At 30.2% G+C, this 19,673-nt stretch overlaps 1 protein-coding gene across 2 annotated transcripts; it reads right to left on the reverse strand.

Moving 5' to 3' along the window:
• Positions 1 to 507: 507 nt before the first annotated feature.
• Positions 508 to 16,675, reverse strand: LOC119667968 (mucolipin-3-like). Of its 2 annotated transcripts, none has more exons than XM_038077321.1 (4): positions 16,553 to 16,675; positions 15,964 to 16,479; positions 2,290 to 3,140; positions 508 to 2,234 (listed from the first exon to the last, which is right to left on the reverse strand). In XM_038077321.1, the coding sequence occupies exons 2-4, from the start codon at positions 16,426 to 16,428 to the stop codon at positions 1,496 to 1,498; spliced, it is 2,055 nt and encodes a 684-aa protein (XP_037933249.1). In that variant the 5' UTR covers positions 16,429 to 16,479; positions 16,553 to 16,675; the 3' UTR covers positions 508 to 1,495. The 2 variants fall into 2 exon arrangements, with proteins under 2 accessions (XP_037933249.1, XP_037933248.1); XM_038077320.1 differs by having other exon boundaries at positions 15,964 to 16,482.
• Between the last annotated feature and the right edge of the window lie 2,998 nt (positions 16,676 to 19,673).

Genomic DNA, 19,673 nt, shown 5'->3' on the forward strand with positions numbered 1-19,673 from the left:
CAACTGAATATGCAAACATATGATAAGGATTATTTATATTATATATAATATTGATGCATTATATGTTTATGAACGAACCAACAAAGGTAAAAAAATATTAATACTGTCATAATTTCAAAGTATTATTTTAAAATTTTCTAATATAAAAATTTTAATTATCAAATGATAGCTTGTTTTTAAAAATTAGGAAGTACAAGTTATTGGTTTACGCCACCATTATTCTCATAATCTCATATATTATATGGCACAGATGTAAATTTATTAAAAACTTAACTATATAGTTTAAAAATTGTATTATTTTTGTTGTGAAATTAGCTTTATCCAAAGACTTATTTTGTTTTCGAAAAATACTAACACAAACACACAATATATATTATATATATTGAATATACTAATGCCATTATCAAATGATGTTCGAAACAATATTTTTTTTATTCATAAAATATATATTATCATTATTTTTATTATTTTATTTAAAATATATTTAACAAAGCGTATATCTAAAATTTTGCCATTATTTATACTTTTTATATTAATATTATTATATAGATTATAATTGAATATGGAAGTATCTTTCAATATCTTTTGTATAACAGTTACAATATTATTGTTCTTCACTTTACACACTTTTTAAAATATTTTATTTTCATCATTATATGCCTTATAATATCATACGTACTTAATTACATATAAAAATTTGCACAAAACATGCATTTTATAATTTATTTATTTTTTATTTACATAAATACTTATTTATTTATTGATGTCATTTAATTATTAAATTCTGTTGTTTGGTATTTAATTGTGAGATATCTATATATTCAACATTTCAAAGGGAGGTACAAAACTTAGAAGGTGGGAATATACAATATAAATGAAATTAATATTCTATTTACAATTTTTTTTTTCACAAAAAGTTACTATTTTTTACTACATATAAATATATTTTTTTACGATTTATTTTCATTGGAAATAACGCCAAAGAACTAAAAGCTTGGGGAGAGTAGAAAACTTCTAACAGATTTTGTTTTAAAAACCTTAGGTTGTAATATAAGAAGAATTTTTTTAATAGAGATGGTCGCAATACGAAATATTGCATCATTATATATATCATATCATTATTTTTTTAATTTTAATTAAATATATTAATTACGTTCTATCAATTTTTATTTATATATAATTTTACGTATTGTCGTATATTGTCTCTTATTAAATATTGAGGCATGCTTGCTTTTAGTCTTAAGCAGTTGGCTTTCATTTATAATAACTTTTACGAAAAAAAAACAAATACTTTGGTAATTATAATTTTTCATATTCGGTTAATTTACTAAATACATAACGAAATTTACAAATAACAAAGATACAAAAAACATTGTTTTACCAACAACGCTAAATTCAAAAACTAAACAATGAACTAACACAAAACAACGCAATAAAAATGCAACTAACCTGCACTTAAAATAACCTGATCATCTCTAACATTTCGTGACCGTTTTCATTTAATAATACTCGTCAAACTGGTATAACCAGTGGGTCCACTATTGGGCCGCGTAGACTCACGACACCCGCCACAACAGCACATTTTACGCATTACATCGGAAAAACTGCTTTGCTCAAAATCATCCATATTATTCATAAATACACCGGATGTGAGATCATCTTCAGATAATGTACCCACAAATTCTTTTAAGTCCGAAATCGGGAAACCATCCCGATAATATCTTTTAATCGTATCATAAGCGTCCATTATGACGGATATAAACAATGATAGCACCACATAAATATACAGGGATATAAATGAGTACAAGTAAATCTGACAGAACCACCACAACCAGCTTGATTTGCTGGAGAGTGTGGCAAATGTAGCAAACATATCATCACCATTGATGAGTGCGAAAAGACATTCGGAAGTTGTTGCCAATGAACGGAACTTCATATGATATGGTCCAAGTATGAGCCAACCACAGAATGCAAACCCAGCATATATTAGCAGAGCAGCTAATAGGAAGCGCAGAATTTTTGGTGCTGCTTTTTTCAATGTGAGTATTACTACATTATAGGTTTTAAAGAATCCCAAATACCGTAGCACACCAAACCAAACTAACAAATTGCCAATGCCTAAAAATAATGAGCAAGTATCCCACTGATCCACCACGACATATTTAGCTTCAATTTGTTCTTTAAGCGCTGAACCGAGTATGAGCAGCACATCATTGAAGAGTATCATTATATACCTGAAAGTAAGATAAATGTTAATACATGATAAATAATAAGATTGATATTTCATACCAGAAATTAACAAACTCTATGCGCCCATCAAAACTTAATTCCTTATTAAAATGCACGCGGAAAAAGTTGACGGTCTGGCAACGTAATAGGTAAGCACGATAAAGTGCTCGTGCGCAAAGTGCAAAGGATAATAAACAAACGAGTAGCACAAAAATATTCAAAATGCTTCGCAATATTGCGTCGAACTCAGCATCGGAAATAAAATCTACATCGCCTTTACAGTGTAAACGTGTGGCATCTGCGTCCAGGGACAGCATCATTTGTCCATCATGATCGCGATTGTCAAAGAAAATAGTTATATCAAACTTAAAACAATCAGGCGCAGATAAAGGTCCACCGTACGCTTTGAAATTCACAGTTTTAATAGCAAAAACTAGTGTGGCTTTGACAAGCGAAGAGAAGCTCACTTCCACATTACGTTGTTTTAAATAATTCTCCACGCCGATCGTTGTTACATTTGGTGGCAACGATTCGCAAAGCATTTCAATCTCTGGATTGAATATGTACGATTCATTAAAGCCAAAAATAGTTCCCTCACGGTAATTGTAAAGGCACAGTTTCATTGAAGCCATTTCATTATTTGGTGTGGGATAATCGTAAGGACCAATGGAACGATTAACCGCAGAATAACCAACTACTGCATAGTCTATGGTAGCGAAAAAATCCTGTTTTTCATATAAAGCAAATGGACCAACGGATGGTGGATAGGAGTCCACCTCTCGAGAGGAGTCCCAACCTCTGAGGAAAAGATGCGAGAATGCAATTCTATTGTCCCATGTGTAATTTATGTGATTATATCGAGAATGCGCGAACAGACATAATTGCATCGTTACTAAAACTATTTTGACAACCTGAAAGTAAGAAGAAAAGAAATTAATGATATATAATTAAAAACAAGATATATGAGTTTATAAAAACGTGCTATATAAAGTACAATATATATAAATAAACGCCCTGCTTTAAAAACTCTACTGTGTTTAACTTGTGTAAAAATATATATATTTAAATGCTAAGATAAGAGTTTAATTGCATGCATTAGTGAAGTGTAGGGGTTCACTTCAACATTAATTTAAGTTAGTTGCGTAATTACTATATATAGTAAAGTTTAATATATATAATAAATAATAAAATATATATAATAATATATGTAATAATGTATGTAATCATATATATTGAATATATATTTTTTATTTTTCGAAAAGTTACTCTGCAAGAAAACTGGGTACTAGCAGAAATGACTGATTATGTAAGAAAGGTTCATTCATTAGATGGATAGGTTAACAACACCTTTACGGCAGGACCCAAAGGTCCATTATAATAAATATTATTAACATGCTACATTTTAAGAGTCAAAAACTCTACAAATGCCTACAAATGATAGATAAATTGAACCGGTTTATATTGAATGTCACGCATAGGATCGTTCCAATTAATACTAGTGAGGTTATTAGATTATAAGCGATATTGCTACTCTGTACTAAATACTAACAGAAACATTTGTATCTTTTAAAATATAAGCTAAAGAGTTGCTTAAAAGAATCGTAGATTTTTTATACTAAAGACTGTCATCGTGCCCACCATAAAGACTGTTAACCCAGTATTAAAGAGTCGACTATTTCATATGTTGAGTTTATCATTAATAAGCTTAACGATTAATTATTACGACCCTCCGTCTCTGTTAGTAGTGACACAGAAAATTGTAAAAGCTTTTTACTTGATTATGCTTTATAGTTTGAGTCAAACCAATATTTAATTCAAATAGGTCTTATGTACCCACCGAACTTATCAAAGAACCATACCTATAATGTGTTTCTTTAAGTGACAATTATTATTTTGCTGTTATTACAAAGGAAAGAGAGTTGGAAAGAAATATGCAACATGGGTTTTATATAGTTCCCAATACTTGTGTTTAGTTTACTATTAGATCAAAATTGGAGAGCAAATGAATTATGACTGTCTACAACCTAAATTCATCCCAACGACTCTAGTGGGAAATTTTTCAATAGTTTTTTAGACAATATTGGATGCTATTGAAACTTATACTATAGAACGCCTAAAAAGTTGATAAAAAAAACGCCTGCGCTACTATATATACAGCTACAAATTTTCTATAACCTTAGACCACCAAATCCAAGTTGCTCTAAAGCTACAAAAATATGATATCTAAGCAGATTAATACAAAGTACCAGAGACCAGAAGGTACTTTACTTTTCTTCGTGGAGCCAGTCCCCTTTTTGCGGGATATCTGTTAGACTTCACCTGTACTTAAAAATACTGAATAAAACCTGCTTGTAAGAGATTTGGACCAATTTCAAAAGCTTACTGCTATTCAAACAACTGATTCAATTAAATAATAATATTGAGAGACTTGTCAGTCTAAATAGAACTAAACTCAGATTAAGTATTGAGTAAAGGACACTAACATCTACAAATTTTGTGATATGCAAAAACTCGGTAATTATATCAGCACCTACAAAAACATGGTTTTCATTGACCTAAATAACATCTGTGATCTTGAGAATAAACATATTATATTATGTATATCAATAGTCGTGATTTTACAGGATTATATCTCATACATTGTCGTTTTCCTTCTAATAATAATATGTATATATATACAATCGTTTTATTTTAACTAATCATTAAGAGAAGTTGATTTAAAATGTTGAAAAAATAGTTAACCTAACCAATGCTATATTATTTATTTGAAAGCCATACCAAAAGCATAATTATTTCTAACAAAATTTTCAGTCAATATTTGTAATTTATTATAATTATTAATTTTTGTTTTTGCTTACTCAAGGTTTAAATATATAAAATATGACTTAATATGAAATTTAGTTAAAACAAACAAATATGTGAGTTACAAGTAATGAAAAAATAAACATTTCCGGACTTAAAACTAATGTTAGTTAAGCCTTTAACATATCAGACTGGAAATGTTAATGTATCTGACTGTTGTCAAATGTCCGACAACAAAAATTACAAAATTTATCTGCCTTTTATGAGTTCACCCACTAAAATAAATTTTTCAATTAATATTATTGACTAAAATGCTTAACGATATTAAATTGAAGTTTTGAGTACACACATGAATCACATAATCGCATAACAAATTATTAATTTAAACAAAGCCAATTTTATATAAAATTTACTTTTCTTTATTTGCTTAAGTATTGCATGTTAGCAAGAATTTATAACAATATGTTTGTTAATAATATAACATTTATTTATTTTAATTATTAATAAATAATGTGATAGTCATTTGAAGAATTAAAGTTAAATAATTATTTATAGGAGAATCAAGAGTTTGAAAAACACTTTAACTGAATTTCTTTCGTAAGATTTTTTAAGTAATCAATATATAATTTTTGGAGGAGCTTATTTTTATCTTAAGTATAATATTCTCTATTACTTAATATATAGTACTTCTCTATCAGTACTCTAACAATTTTACCAAAAAACGTCGGCTTCGGGTAAAGAACCGATTCCTTATAACTATAAAGACACGACGCTTCTCAGTATAACAGAGATGAGTTTGTCACTAGGTTATCTCATATAATGCCTTCATGCGTAGTTGAAGATTGGATTTTTTATCACATTTTATATGATTGTACATCCTCGATCATTTATCACTGACTAATATTAGAAAACTGATCAGAGACATTTTTGATAATAATTCATAATTATCGGCACCATATCTGGTGTCCAATCTTGGCCTGTTTCAAGATCAATTGGGGTTTATTTTACAATTGTTTAAGCTTATAAATATATCGAAGTACCTTGTACAAATGTTTATTCTGTTTCCGGATTAACATTTTTCAAAGCCACAGGATTCCATAAAATTCATGTATTAATTGAAACATCTTTTCTATTAATTTTTTTAATCCGTCATTTATACAAGCATTTTTCTAAAATGCATTATTTTGGACTCTAAGCTGCTGCTTGATACTAACGTTTCATTAATATTGATTAATTATTTCCTTATATTATAATTGGATTCTCTTCTGAATGCTAGCCGATGTTATTCACTTTGGCACTAGTGCAGACATGATCAGCATCACAAAAATATCTCACAAAAGATTTTTCGATCAGGCTTCTCCTCATTAATACTAACTACATAACCCGTTCACAGGAGTCTACTGATATTTTTTTTATAACTAATTCCGATTCGAGGTAGATCGCCCATAGTTTGTGGCTATAGCATTTCCATAAAGCTTTTTCGTCACTTATAGGACCATGGACTTGGATAATTCTTGCTACCAATGCAAGTCTTAATTCATTACGTGAATACAGGTTCCCATAGAGTATATTCTTATACAGCAGTAACTTGAATGCGATGATAAAGTGTCAAGTTTATACAACAGTAACTTGAATATTATGGTAAGATACACAAGTATTTTTTCATCCATGTTTTTATCAGCTACTTTAATTAATTGAAGGTAGGCGAAGAATTGTACATTAAACTCGAAAACTACTATTCCGATTGTATCAGACTCTTATTGCAGATAATCCCACAATGTAGTTTATCTTTCCTTCGTAAAAGAACCGTTCCATTGTTTATATTATTTGAATCATATGTTTAAAGAAACCTTAAAAACATGGACGTTATTATTTCAATCAAGTTGGTGTAAAACACAAGATTTGATATCAGAATAGAGAGCCGAAGAGTATATTAGATTGTAGGATACAATACTCTCATGGAAAGGAAATAATTAAACTGATTATTACTTGGCAAAAATTATAATTTTTTAGTATAAATTTTGTACAAATATTCGATTGATTCTTAATTATATGGATTCAATGTTTTTAATGGTTTTCTGGAAGGTCTGCATAATGATCCTTTTTATTTGATTAAAATCGATATGGATTAGTTGTAGTAACAATTCATATATTCTTTAACTAATTTTAGCAATAGTTTTTAAGCTGTGCAGAAGCGTTGGGTTAGTGGGAAATGATTTCTTTCTCTATAAAACGGATTTCTCCCTGTAAGCCGTAGCCCGGTTGAAAAAAGAGAAGGGATCACGACCAGCTAGTCTGAATGGTTTTTTGTACATCATAGTGTCTCTGAAAGTAGGTAAATACAAGCAACTCTTCTAGAAGTCACTAAGAATGCGGGTTGACATAGTCTTTGAACCCACCACTCACCAACTAATCTTTACATATACAGGTAACAAACATGATTCAAAACTTCAGCGGAACTATATCTCCACGGGGTAACCTGTTTACGACTAATCCCCTGTCAAAAAACTTAGGCTAATATCTCTTTAACTAATTTTAGGATACCAGCTAACTACTGCGCTGGTTGCATACCACTTATACAGCTTATTATATCCATTCAGAGTCATGGTGATTAGTCCGAGCCTCATATATTGTAGTGGAATGATACGCAAAACCCATTTTATTATTTACTTTTTAACTCTTCTGATCCTTTGTAAAAGGGTCAATGCTGTTGCTAATAATTTGAGTTTCGATTTGGTTCATGTTAAGGATAATCTTCAAACCATATTTAAAAGAAAAAGATGCTGACATATTTTGACTGTGTCAGCGTCAGAATTATACATTATCTCATAACAGATGAAGTAATTAAATCTAAGTCCAAGTTTTGGCGTCCTAGTGTTGACAACTGTATGATATATTTATAGCGAACTTATCGCATAACTTAGTATATCTAAATAAGGTTTGCTTGTCTAACCGAAGTAGGGAACGATACGTAATATTTGAGTACATTATATATATTTAAGTATCATTGCTTAAATTTTATGGAAAACAAAATACTTCATAAAATTATATTGAGATCTAAATATATGACAACTATTTTCTAAAGAAAGTACTATATAAGACACGCACATTGTACCTAATTGAACCTAAATTTTTTTATGCAATAATAAAAACATCTACGTATCTGCAATTTTTCTATGGGTGTACAATGTTGCTTAGTAACTTGATATAGTTTGTATAAAATAGAATATTGATAATTCTGAAAAAGATTACAAAAACAATGACACAAAGAAATTCCATGACAACTTAAAATTAATAAAACAAATATTTTTAAAACAAAACAAATATTTTTATTGAATGAAACTGAGTTTTACTATTTTTAAAATTGAATATTTTCTAAGCTATTGGGGTTACTTATAAAATATTAAAATTTTTAATCTAGAATAAATATGGAATAATATATTTATGACTACAGCAAACAATAGAATTAAGTTGGGGGGTAGTACGACAGGAAACTAAAATCATTCGAGACCAAAGTACTTAAAAATTAGTCTAAACTGATTCATAAAGATAAAAATAATACGTATACCTTGTTTAAGTACGATGTATTCATGCTAATTGTGCTTGTTCTTGTGTTGTGGACTTATTTTTACTACTTGCTATTACTGATTAGACAAGTATATTTACACTTGATAAGAGCGCAGTGGAAAAATATTAATTGAATTAGGCACAATAAATACGAAAAGTTTGAATATTAAGAACAGCAGAAGAATACAAACAAGCAAAAGAATTCCCAGAAAGCTTACGACACAAATCTTTTCTCTTTCAGAATAACTCTACTTATATAAACCAAATTGTTATTTAAACCCCTTTCAATATAGGTTTGAAATAAATTCCAGAATTGTTTGGAAAAACACACATACATATACGAACGTCGAATATTTCAAGTAGAAAGGGTCACATAAAAAAATAATAACTCTTTGGAATTGCTCGGAAATAATAAAATGAGTATTATTTCTCTCTAATCTATAAACTATATATATTCGTATAAAACGCATATATTACACATATTAGGTTTCCACAGCATCAGAATATAAAATTGAAAATTTTCATACAGTATACAGTATAAATCATTTAGCCCTGGTCCTGCTAGCCATAGCCGAAACCTGACTTATAATTATTTTTTGAGATAGGCAAATAGAAAGTGAGCTCATATTTCCTCAACAGCAACATCAAGAGGTACTTGGCCACTTTACTCCAATTGTAGAACCTTCAACTTGATACACAGATTCAAATCGAAAGTATCTAAGTTAATATATATTTTAACGGGCACTGGACTATAGAACAGCACCGACTAAAGCTCGGCCTGCCTTGTAGTATCTCCTGTAGTACATGCCTACTAGCGCACGAAGAAAAGGCTTGTCTAGAACCAGATTAAAGTTTTTGGGCGCCTCATTTTTTAACATACTCGGCGATATTTTTAGCATTAGCATTGACCAGATACTTGCTTTTATCAATTACACACTATAACATATTATAATTTAAAATCAAAACGGCTTTCTTAGTTAATAAGAAGGATTCGATCCTGCTTCATAGGTTTATCAAACCTATAAATCATTTATATATAATTTTAGTATAAAGTAACTTAATAATACTTGCATCCGATTTGCCAAATCTATATAAGCTTGGGTATAAAACTATTTTAAACAATAGTTTTATATTTAAATAAAAAAATGAAAAAGTCACTTTCTATCATATATATGCCTATCATGTATTTACATGTGTTGATGGAGATATGAGTACATTTTTTTAACAGTATTAGTTAATTTATAATTACATACATATTAATAAATTTTATATAAATTGTTTTCTATATAAGCAAATCTCTTAATGCAATTAAATCATTTTTAAGCGCACTACTTCAAAAGTATGAAAATTCGTTAAAAAGATTACATTGTTTAAAAACAATAGAATTTTACTGCAATTTTAAAAAACATAAAAAATAAATTATTCAGAATTGAGTATATTTAGCAAACAGTGTGAATTAGTTTGTTTTCTTGTCTTATGTAATATAAACGCTATTCCCACACTTTTTTAGTGCATTTGTTCATTTATTTTAAGTACCGAAAACGACAACATTCGTTAAAATGCAGGAAACCTTATATTAAGTATTTACAGTTTAATATATTCGAAATTAGAAACAGTTACGAATTTACAACGAAAATTACGAATATATATATAGTATTTACATACACATTATGCCAAAGTGTATAAAACAGACAATTTTACAATCGTTACTTAAGAGTTAGTGCTGCCTTAAGCTTTAAGAATCAACTTTTTTTAATTAAATAGTACCTTATTTAATATGTAAACTTAAGCTACGGCCATTACAATAGGGAATCTGAACATATCAAGACCAATTAATTTTTATTATTAGATTTGACAAATAATTACAGTAAAACTAATTTTAATCTAGGAAGTCTTTGCCGATGAACACACATAACTCATTGTACAATATTAACATTCTATGCTCTATAAAATTATCAAGGGAGATAAAATGATAGCATGAATAATTTGAAAAAAACGAGGATATATGTAGCATGACGTCTAAGATAACACCAGAAAAATAACGGACGTCTAAGATGACACTAGAAAAATAACAGGTAGAGCACAACACAAAAAGAACAAAAGACACATATTAAGATGCGTCGGTTAAATTTTAGAGAGGGAGAGTAAACGGTTGGTACAGAAAGAGGGGAGCGAGAGAGGAGAGAGAGAAGAGAGAAAGAGAAGAGAGAGAAAAGGAAGAGAAGAAAAAAGAGGAAGAAAAGAGAGAGAAAAGGAAGAGAAGAAAAAAGAGGAAGAAAAGAAAGAGAAGAGAGAGAAAAAAGAGAGGAAGAGATAAAGAAAAGAGAGAAAAAAGACAAAGTTAAAAGAAAATGAAAATAGAGAGAAGGGAAAGAGAAAGAAGAAAGAGAAAAGGAAGAGAGAGAAAAGGAAGAGAGAGAAAAGAGAGGGGAGAGAGAGAGAATAAAATAGTCCTTCACAATTATCTCGAATAATTGTCAAGCAATCTGTGGAGATGCGGTCGCTATAATTCCTGTTTGAACGGAACGAAGAGAGATAAAATCTCTATATTTTTACTTTGCGAATGTCGAATGCATACGGCCTGAGTTTAAAATTATTAAAGTGCAAATGAAGAGTGTTCTATATTTTCTCCACAACGTAAATAAGCAGAGTCATTTGTTACAAATTTGAACTTAATATTTTTTTTAATTAACAATGGAGTAACAACATATGCAATTGGAAACAAAACTAAGAAATTATTTGGAACCTGGTAAAACGTACAATAATAGATGTTCACAGCTGTTAAGACATGCAAGAAAGATAATAAAATAAATGTTAAAAATTTTGATGTCAAAAAGATTCTTACTTCACAAGCTGTCAAAAATTTAAATTATTTATACCATAAGATCACGTTGATACCCACATGCCAATGGCAGACTGATTCACTGAAGATTACTTCACTTATATCTTGAGCTGTAGATATTTTGTGCTATATAATTTTGTTTTTTATTCTAACTGTTAGGAGTCTAAGAGTTTTGAAGAGATATACCTTCTATTTTGAAGATGGAAACCATTGTGTCGAATAGACACTTAATGAAGAATAAACCTAGATGGATCGACGCGTTCTACCGAATGCCAAGCGGGTGGAGATCCTCTTTTAGGTTGTTTTTCCTAATGTTTAACTATTTATGTATTTTGGGTTGGATATTATTTAGTTTGATATACGTTTAAATGTCGAATGAATAACAATAAATGTTAACTATATTGCATATTGATTTGTCCCTTATAGAGTATTAAATATTTATTGAGTTTGTTTTGTGTAGATTTAAGTTACTTAAGTTGAATACTCTGTGCTGACTAAATATTTTTAACACATATTAGTACTACACATTTCATTTCGAGATGTACATTTAAATAACGATCATCGCTTAAGCTTGATTAAATTATCTATTATATTATGAGTTCAAGTTATTGTTATCTTCTGTAGACAGAATGTCTAGATGAATATAGGAAAATTGTATAATTAGCTATTTCATTCGAAGAGTGTGAATATATTATTTTTCGAAAACGATAAGAAATACTATTTTGTTTATAATTCTACTTTTTTTAAATAAATATATTTAAATATTGAAACTTTGTTAACTGAAGGCCTTAAAACAAGTTTTAATTAAAAATATCTAAGACTCATAAATAAAAAAATTCGAGTTCTTGAAAGCTTTTAAACAGCGCAATTGAGTGGTAAAAATAATAATAAATATTATACAATTGATTTTCTCAGAATTTCATTAATAATATAGTTTGTATTTCCCCTTTAAACAAAATTGTTTGTCTGGAACATTGATACGATAAAAAGGTTTCTTTTATGAGAAACCTGGGGACATAAATATTATCAGCACAAAATATTGGCAAGTAATACCTCAAGTTGTAAAAATTAGTAATAACCAAAGGTGTTCAAGCATACAACCTATCTCAAAAAACTACACTGAGTACAAGTAATGCCCACAGTGGACTTAGATATACGCGCGATATCTTTACTACGATTAATTGACGTAAATTGAATTATTCACGAATTTAAAAGCGTTAGTGACATTCACGGCAATGCACTAATTTACAGAATCAAAAAAAAAAAACATGAGAAAAATTAAAGTTTTTAATTGAATTAAAATTGAACACGTGAATTTCGGACTTTTTGACAATGACGACTATGAGAATGAAAGTAATGATACCAGATATAATCATTAATAAAAATTAACACATGTAGTATTTAAAATGTATTTGAAAACATTAGAATGTTAAAACACTGATTTAGATAAAACAAAAGTACCTTTTGTAAAATAGTTGACATGGGTCCATATCATAAGACTTGTGGCACACTTTTTTTATAATAACTTTATTGATAAAAAAAACACTAAACAATTCACTGCAACCTGAGATATCTTTTACATAAGCTGGATTTTTCCAACACTGATGCTTGCGTAGAAGACATCGAAAATGTAGAGCAAATTCTATATGAAAACCTTGACAAAATCTTCACCATTAAAGTAACCTTGGTATAACACCAAAATTATGCTAATATTTATTAAAAGTTTGAGCATACAAGGTCAAAAGGAAAGGGTTTACATTATAGATCAATTTTAGTTGCGGTTATTCTTCAACTCCATAAACATTCATAACAAACATTGTGATTTTTGGAGTGAAGAAGACCTAAAAATGTTTTATCAGCTACAGACATGGTTGAGCTGTACTTCATTTATTATGAAGAAAATTTTTGATGGGACTATATGCAACTTCAATAGCACACCCTCTGGTATAAAAATAAGACTTGTCCCAACGGTATATTCTTATACAAGTAACGCACTGAAAGAGCCATGACATTAACGTTCGTGGCCCGATTCTCTCCATTCACCTTAGTTTGGTTGTTGAATTTCTCCTGGTAGATAATACTCTCCAAGTTTTTATTAGGAAACCAACCGTTATTGATAGTTTATAAAGCCACAAAGCAGTGTAGTTTTCTTTCTTTGGCTGCAGAGGCACCATCGTCATTCCTCGCACTTGCCTGAACTTTCTTTCCGCCACACATTCCGCTTCACAAGCGGAGCGGATCCATTATGACTCTAAGCGTAAAATTTATTCCTAGCTTAATCATTTCGTAAGCTTTCGTCTTGATCGTATTATTGTCTTTGTCTTATGCGTATAAGTCAGCAACAATTCCAGAAAATGGAAGCAACCATTCGTATATGCGCACATTGTGCTTCGGAATAGGGGTAAAAGAATCCAACCTGTTGTAAGAGGCGACTTAAATCCACTTAGCACCATGCAACACTGTTTGAAGTATATCTGGTAGTGAATGCGGTATCCGACTGGAGGTGTAAATCTGACACCACATGGTCAGGAGCTGCCACTTCGGCTATCGTGATCAATATAGGTTGGCTTATTAAAATGAGTGGCTGTCGATAAAACCCATATTTACATGGATGGAATGACTGTATACATTTACTTTTATTGGATGTGGAGTTGCTTTTGCAGCAGAATGTTGTCATCTAAAGAACATCTGTGGTATTAGATAGACCTCGCTTTCTTCCAAGGAGGTAACTATATTCAAACTTATAACTACAATTCGTACCAGCGAAACTTTCTGATAATTAATTGACGCACAGTGAAATATAGGTTAAAAAACTCTGGATTCTGTATGTGTTCACCACATACAGTCATGGGTAAGAAAAAAAGGTATAAAATTTGAGCTTAAGTTCACATTTCTAAGATGATTCCGTGAAGCCAAATTGAGCCAATTTATTTTTAGTTATTAATGTCATAAAATTATTTATCGAACAAAAAGTATTTAACTCATTTGCTGAAATATTTTTAATTTGAAAATCCACACCTCCCAAAAAAATTTGCAATATATACTGTAGTTAAAAGATTGTTACTCATCATTTATAATCACTAAATTAAAAAATATTTAACCAAATTTTTTGCAAATAATGTAATTAAACTAATGTTGGAGCATTCTGATGTGAGTACAGTAAAAACTTTATATATGTCGATTTTATTGAATTAAGTATTAAAAATATATAAAATACAGTCAAACTTCCATAACTCGAAGTCCAATTTTAAAAAGAAAAGGTTCGATTTAAGGAGACTTCGAGTTAGATAATTTTTTTTGTTTCTTTTTATTTTTGAAAGAAACTAGAATCACATTTTAAGATATTTGTTTATTTGAAATCAATTAGAGCACAGAAGTTATAGTGCAGTGAAACATTCAGAAATTAGGGTTTAGGATTGTAATTTTTTTTTTTATTATTTTCAGTAAAAAAAGATTCCAATTTATTCTAAACCTTATAGTGATCATCAGTTAGAGTATCATTCGTTTGTAAATAAAAATTCAGAATTTTAAATGTCTTTTACTTCATTTTTGGAGGGCTTTGAACAATTTTATCCACCGAACCCTCATCATTACTTTCCGTTTCGCTTAGAATCGGATCCACTAATTCAGAGCTATAATGATCAATAATAGCGTCATCTGTAGGAAAGCTTGATGTATAAATTTCATTTCAAGCTCAATATAATCGTTAAGAGTACCATTGAAAATTATTATATTTACGTTAAACCACGCTGCCAGCAATTGGCAAAAATGTACTTCCCCTAACACCAATTATGAATTCATACTTAAAACTAAAATTCGACTTATAGAATGCACTTTCCCAGATTCTTATTGACATGTGACAATATTTTTATTCGAGTTATAGAAGTTCGAGTTATGGAAGAAGAATTGTATGTAATTTGCTCTCTAAAACCCTGTTGCAGTCTTTTTAGTTCGAGTTATAGAAAATTCGACTGTAGAAGTTCGAATTAAAGATTTTTGACTGTATTACTCACGTCTTCAAAGTGAGAAGACGAAAGTCGTTTAAATTACTAAATGGATTTTTATAATTATTTCGAGATTATGTTTTTAATATTTTAAATTTAATTTTATGAAAATAAATGATAAAAGTCAATTGGAAAAATAAATTAATCGGAGATCGTAAATCAACGTTCAATGGCCTGGCCCAACTTCTTCATTACTGAAGCCGCCATGAATGCCACTAAACTTTTGAAAATTATTAATTGTTTTAATTAATAAAAATAAATTAATATTTATTAAATAAATAAATATTTAAAAATTAATTTTTTTACGAATCAATGATAGGAAATAAAATATATTATATAAAATATTTTTGGTGCAATTTACACAACACACTTTTTCCATGTTATCTCATTTTAAATCTGCGCATTGCAATTATCCAACAAAAACAAAAAATCGTTAAATTTAATTTTTTCAAAGTCACGTCACGTCACGTCACGTAATTGGGGAAAATTATTATATACAAATTTGGATGACACACGTACCTGCACCACGAATTTATATGGAAACTTTCCGCGCGCCTTCCACTTCTCTATTGGATTCATGAAATAGAATTGCAGCTTGCGTCGCATACGTTCTTCGTTGTAGACGGACATTGGAGTGACGCCTTCGACACATGTCGATGATGCGGGCATCTCTACGAATTCACTGGTGTCTCCGGAATTGGTTATATTCGTGTTATGTGGTGATACCATGATTCCTGCATTGCCACTGCCACTGCCACTGCCAATCGAAGCAGTTGTTGGCGTTTGCGAGGCAAATGCAGTTGCTGATGACCTTGGCTGCGCAGCGCCCGCCGTCGCACTTCTACTGTTCACGTATTCCTCGTCACTTTCGCAGCGCGAATTTTCGCCACTGCTGGCACTTTGTCGTTCTACGTCATTTTGAGTTGCACGGCTTTTTGAGTTGATACGTGCCCGATTCACTACTCCGCTGCCGTGATTTTTCATTTCAATTAACTCCAGCAAGTGGTTACTGCTTGGTGAAAATTTTCTTTTGCGCTGCTATAGGCAAAAGAAAATTTCATCTAATTAGACAAATTCACAAAATTTATTAAATTTTATTTTTCGTTACCGTTCGGACTTCCGATTTTGTTAAATTTCGTTTCTGTACTGAAAAATTTTAACAATTTTCGTGTATTATTTACTTTTTTTTTAATTATCTTCTTGATAATCGACTGATTTCCTTTGTTGTTTGTGTATGACGAGCGAATATCAATGTTATTGAGAATAGTGGAACGCATTGGAAATGAAATAACTTGGAAACAGCTGTTCAAGTGTAGGGTGTTTCATTTAAATGCAAAATTAAAAAATTAAAAATAATGAACATGTATGATTGGCGAATCCGCCACACAAGCTCTAGCGCCATCTCGTATGCAGAATAATTTCATTTTGTACAACAACCAACTTAAGCGTAAAAGAAGAAGAAGAATAGTAACGTTGTTTTGAAAAACAACAAGGCACAAAGTGCGTAAATGAGATGCAATTAATAATAACAATACAAAAATTGTGATATCTTAATTCTTTTATAATAAAAATATTGTGTGACAAAACAGCCACATATACATTTAATATAAATACTAATATATTACGAATTAGTTAATATCTAATTTTAATCTAATTATGTCTTTAATAAAGGCATATAATAAAACTAAATAAACGCTCTTTATATATATATGTATATTTTATATAGGCAAAACAATCATAAAGAACGAATAACAAACAACTGATTTGTTTTTAAATAAGTTCTCAAGTACGTACGTTAAGTATATTTAAATCGAACGAGAAAAAACGATATTTGATGCAATATACCTCTTTATATTGTATTGAATTTGTTAAGAAATGTCAAGCAAAATTTTTACTTGATACGATTTCAACACTTCTGAGCTTCCAGTAATATTATTTGGCCGTGGATCGGTTTTATTGTGGCAGCAAAAAATGTTGAAAAACTATACTTTTGACAAAACAGTAACATAGTTTGATTGTTTAAACTTTTCAAATGTTTTTTATATTTGATGTCTTTATTATTTTTGGCATCTCACAAAAATCTTTATAAAAACTCATTAATAAAGAAGTTTTTCGAACAGTAGTAAACTACAACAACAAAAATTCATTTTATATTATTTTAATTAATTGAATTTTTAGCTAACCATACAGCTGTTTCGAGTATTGCCAAATGCTCAACATCAATGGTCTTGAAAATAGTTCTAAATAGTATTCGTGAATAATTTTTTGAGACTGCAAGTACTACGAAAACTCGTGTCCTGCCAAATTTAAAGCTCAGAGTCAGCGCATCTTAACCAACTGATCAGAAGCCGTACTTGAATTTTATGATCGCATATTTTTCAGGAGTTTTGTTACTTTGCTGTGAAAGTTTTATTAACAAATTTAATTGCTGTGTTTATATTAAAATGAAATCATAAACCAGCTGTAGAATAATTATAAATTAATCAAATTTTTTTTTTAATTGTTAATGAAAACGTCTCAATAGCTTAGATGCTAATGATAGAATTGAGTGCAGACGAAACGTCGACTCAATGGATCTTGAAGAGGAGAAACTCCAATTCAAGTGCGCGAACTTTGGATTGATTCCTTACAATTAAACAAGCAGTTTGCTAGTTAGAAACCTTTATTGTAATGAAAAATGTATCTGCAATTTACCTCTTAAATATAAGTGATAAATTGCCGATACGCATATTAACAATAATGCAAAATTAATAATTAAAATAAATTAATTATAAATTGCAAATAATACAATTTAAATAAAATGCAAAATCAATACAATTGAAATAAAATGCAAAATCAATAAAAATTAATTAAATTATTTTTTAAATAAAAATATGAAATGTTCTAAAACAACGTGGAGTGCATTTGCTGACTTCGCAAAATGCAGTTCCAAGCAAATTGCTTTGCACTGCATTGTTACGAAAGAAGAAGTCAACGAACCGGTCAGCCTTGGCATTGGTTTCGGTTAGGAAATAAATGCAAGTCTATCATATAGTTCGTTGACTTGTCAACATACTGCCCCCGTTGAATTAGAAGAATTCAAGACATATATAACAATAATAATCATAATAAAAATAATATTATTCTTCAATGTTGATTGTGAAATTCTGAGGGCTTCTTGGTGCCGGAGAGGGATGTTGAGATTTACATCGTCTGTAGCGGCATCCTACTACAACTAGAATGAAGATTATTAGTATGCCGAGAGTTATGTAACTGGTCACGTAATGGTGAATATTATGTTTGTTGAAGCTCGTCGGTGCCTCTGATGCCAAAGCTTCACGTAGGTGTTTTATTTCATCTAGGCTTACGGTGTATTCGGCTGGATTATATGAAATTTTTGGCAGTTTGTGTGTTGAATTAGGTAATGGTTCTGAGTTGAAACGAGCGTATGATTGTCGCATGTTGCTTTTGTATACATGATGTCCGCGTATCAAGAATTGCTCGTGTTTCAGTATACAGTTATCTTGAACCTCGAATCGGCCAGCTAAATCCAGAGTGAAGTGCTGTATTGTGTTGTTGCATACGAGGTTGACAGGTGAAGGAGTGCTCATGCCGTAAATCCATTGATTAGAATTGTGTAGCTGGAACCAAGTGGTATTTTGATCGAGTCGTTGAAGTTGACAGCTGGTTGCGTCTTTATTGTGAAACAAGTCCATTTCACATTTTCCTATTTCGGCGTTTGCTCGATAAATTGGGTGTTGTTGATAGCATAGATAGATGTTGTTGCTGACCTCATGACAACCGACCAACTCCTTATTCATAGGATACAGTTGTTCCTTATGCAAATTTATTCCGATAAATCTTGTTAAAGGTTTAATGATGACAAGTGACCCATTTATTGCAGCTGGAATTGGTGTTAATTGGAACAATTCAAATGTTTCAGAATCTACTAATGGCAGTAGTAGCGAAAATACAACCTGTGTATCCGTTTTAAATAGCTTGAGTTCAATGAGTCGAAAATACTCCAAGATGCTGTCATCTTCTATTGGAAGTTGTAGATTTTGCGATAAGTGTGTCCGAATGTTTTGCAGTTCCTTTCGAAACTGATCAGTGGATATGAGTAGAGGATTAATCTTGCCATGATGACCATCGGTGATAGCGTCTATTAAGGCCTGTTGTTGCATTTGGAAGTTGTGAGTTAACGTTAGTACTTGCAACGCCAATGAAGTAAATGTATAATATAATGCACT

The sequence above is a fragment of the Teleopsis dalmanni genome, chromosome 1 (assembly GCF_002237135.1).
Source record: "Teleopsis dalmanni isolate 2A chromosome 1, ASM223713v2, whole genome shotgun sequence".
NCBI lineage: Eukaryota > Metazoa > Arthropoda > Insecta > Diptera > Diopsidae > Teleopsis > Teleopsis dalmanni.